The 2449-nt window shown below is 34.7% G+C and overlaps 1 protein-coding gene across 1 annotated transcript; it reads left to right on the forward strand.

Annotated features, from left to right (window-relative positions):
- The first annotated feature begins 1010 nt into the window (after nt 1–1010).
- LOC107950087 (uncharacterized mitochondrial protein AtMg00810-like) lies at nt 1011–1727 on the forward strand. The gene has a single exon (XM_016884832.2). The coding sequence runs from the start codon at nt 1011–1013 to the stop codon at nt 1725–1727; it is 717 nt and encodes a 238-aa protein (XP_016740321.2).
- Nucleotides 1728–2449: the final 722 nt, after the last annotated feature.

The raw sequence follows: 2449 nt of genomic DNA on the forward strand, positions 1-2449 counted from the left end.
CACACAGTCTAGCACATGACCTGCGACACAGACGTGTGGCCCTATTTCGAATATACACACGGGCAGACACATGGGCTGGGGCACAGCCGTGTAACCCTACTTGTAATGTCCACATGGTCTGGGCTATGTCACACGACCTTGCCACACAGCCCTATGACCCTTTTTTCCCAATTTTTCATATTTTTCATAACTTTCTAATTTATTTTAAATTGATCCTTGGTTGTTCTCAAATTATTTTTAGGGCCCCGAAGGCTCGATTTATGGCCCAAATATGTATATTTGTTATGATTGGAATGAGTTATTAGGAAGTAAAAATTATATTGAACTATTGTTATGTTTTGAAGTTAAAGGTTCTGTTTTGTACAATAACTCTCCATAACCCTAATCCAGCAACGGTTGGGGGTGTTACACATACTCAGTTGTTTCTTTCTTATATGTCCACTATGTTTGAACCTTGTACATATTCTAAAGCTATTCAGAATCCCTTATGGATTCAAGCCATGAAAGAGGATATTCAAGCTTTAGAATCAAATAGTACATGGACTGTTGTGTCTTTACCACCAGGTAAAATGCCCATTAACTGCAAATAGGTGTACAAAATCAAATACAAGGCTACTGGTGAGATTGACAAGTTTAAGGCACGACTAGTTGCTAAATGGTATAAATAGAAAGAATAGGTGGATTATGTTGTTACCTTTTCTCCAATTGCCAAACTTGTTACTGTCAAAATATTCCTAGCTATTGATTCTTTACATAATTGGCCTTTTTTTCAAATGGATGTTTACAATGCCTTTCTTCAAGGTAATCTGAATGAAGAGGTTTATATGCAACTGCTAGAGGGTTTTTGCTATCACGGGGAGAATAAAGTTTGTAGACTTCAAAAGTCCATATATGGGCTAAAGCAAGCATCTAGATAGTAGAACATGAAGCTAACTGAACCCTTGTTAACTACTAGATATATTCAAAATAAGTATGATTACTCTCTATTTACAAAAAGACAGGAAACTAAGATGGTAATCATGCTTATTTACGTTGATGATTTGTTGTTGACCGGAAATGATGCTGTAATGATTGATGAACTAAAACACATCTTGAATTCTGATTTCAAGATTAAATATTTGAGAGAACTTGATTGTTTTCTTAGATTTGAGATACTAAGATCCAATGAAAGAATTTTTCTGAGTCAGAGGAATTATGCACTAGAACTTATCAAAGATATAGGTTTAGGGGGAGCCAAACCTATTATCACACCCATGGTACAAAACATGAAGCTGACTACACTAGAGTATGATACTGAGTTACAGCAATATGATAATGATGAAGTGTTAACAGAGGAGAAAGGGATCTTCCAAAAATTGATAGGAGGGTTGATTTATCTGACACATACAAGGCCCGACACCACATATGCATTGCATCACCTTAGTCAGTTTATGCAGCAGCCAAAGAGATCTCATCTAGAAGCTGCACTCAGGGTGGTTAGATACATTAAGAAGGATCCAAGACAGGGAATATTGTTGGCAGCTTCAAGTTCTTATCAGTTGAATGCTTACTGTGAATCTGATTGGCCATCTTATCCAATGACTAGAAGATCAATTACAGGCTTCTGTAATAAACTTGGGAATTCTTTGATATCACAGAGATCAAAAAAACAAAACACCATAGCCAGATCACCTGCTGAAGTAGAATACAAGAGTATGGCAATAACAGTAGCAAAATTATTTGGCTAAGAGGATTGCTTGTGGAACTTGGAGTTGAAGACTTGAAGCCAGCTAAACTTTATTGTGATAGTAAGGTGGCCTTACAAATTGCAGCAAACCCAGTGTTTCATGAAAGGACCAAACATATTGAAATTGATTGTCATTTCATAATTGAGAAAATACAGGAATGAGTCACCAAAAAACAGCATGTAGTGTCAACAAATCAATTGGATGATATTATGACCAAAGCTTTGGGAACTCAACATCATGATTTTCTAATATCCAAGTTGAGAGTTAAAAATGTTTTTCAACTGCCAACTTTAGGGGGAGTGTGAAAATAATTTTAGTTAGTTATTGAGTAGTTAAAGATTGGTTACTTAGTTAGGTTGGTAGTTAAGTAGTATAAATAGATACATTGTACTTTAATTCAATGATCAATAAGAAATTGATGAATTCTTTACATTGCAAGTATTAAATTTTAACAATTAGACTCCAAAAGGAAAAACAAAATCAACATAATTTTAATTTTGAAAATCAAGCAAAATTCCTCAAATATCATATTATAATTCCAATTACAATTAGATGTGATCGATATGTTTAATATGTAACACCCCTAACCCATATCCGTCGTCGGAAAGGGTCACGAGGAATTACCGAGCACAATATAGTCTAATACAGTCATTTATTACAATTCATACTCTGAAATTTAATCGAGTCATAACCCTTCAAATATTCAAATTTAGAACCAACTA

The sequence above is a fragment of the Gossypium hirsutum genome, chromosome D03 (genome assembly GCF_007990345.1).
Source record: "Gossypium hirsutum isolate 1008001.06 chromosome D03, Gossypium_hirsutum_v2.1, whole genome shotgun sequence".
In the NCBI taxonomy this organism is placed as follows: Eukaryota; Viridiplantae; Streptophyta; class Magnoliopsida; order Malvales; family Malvaceae; genus Gossypium; species Gossypium hirsutum.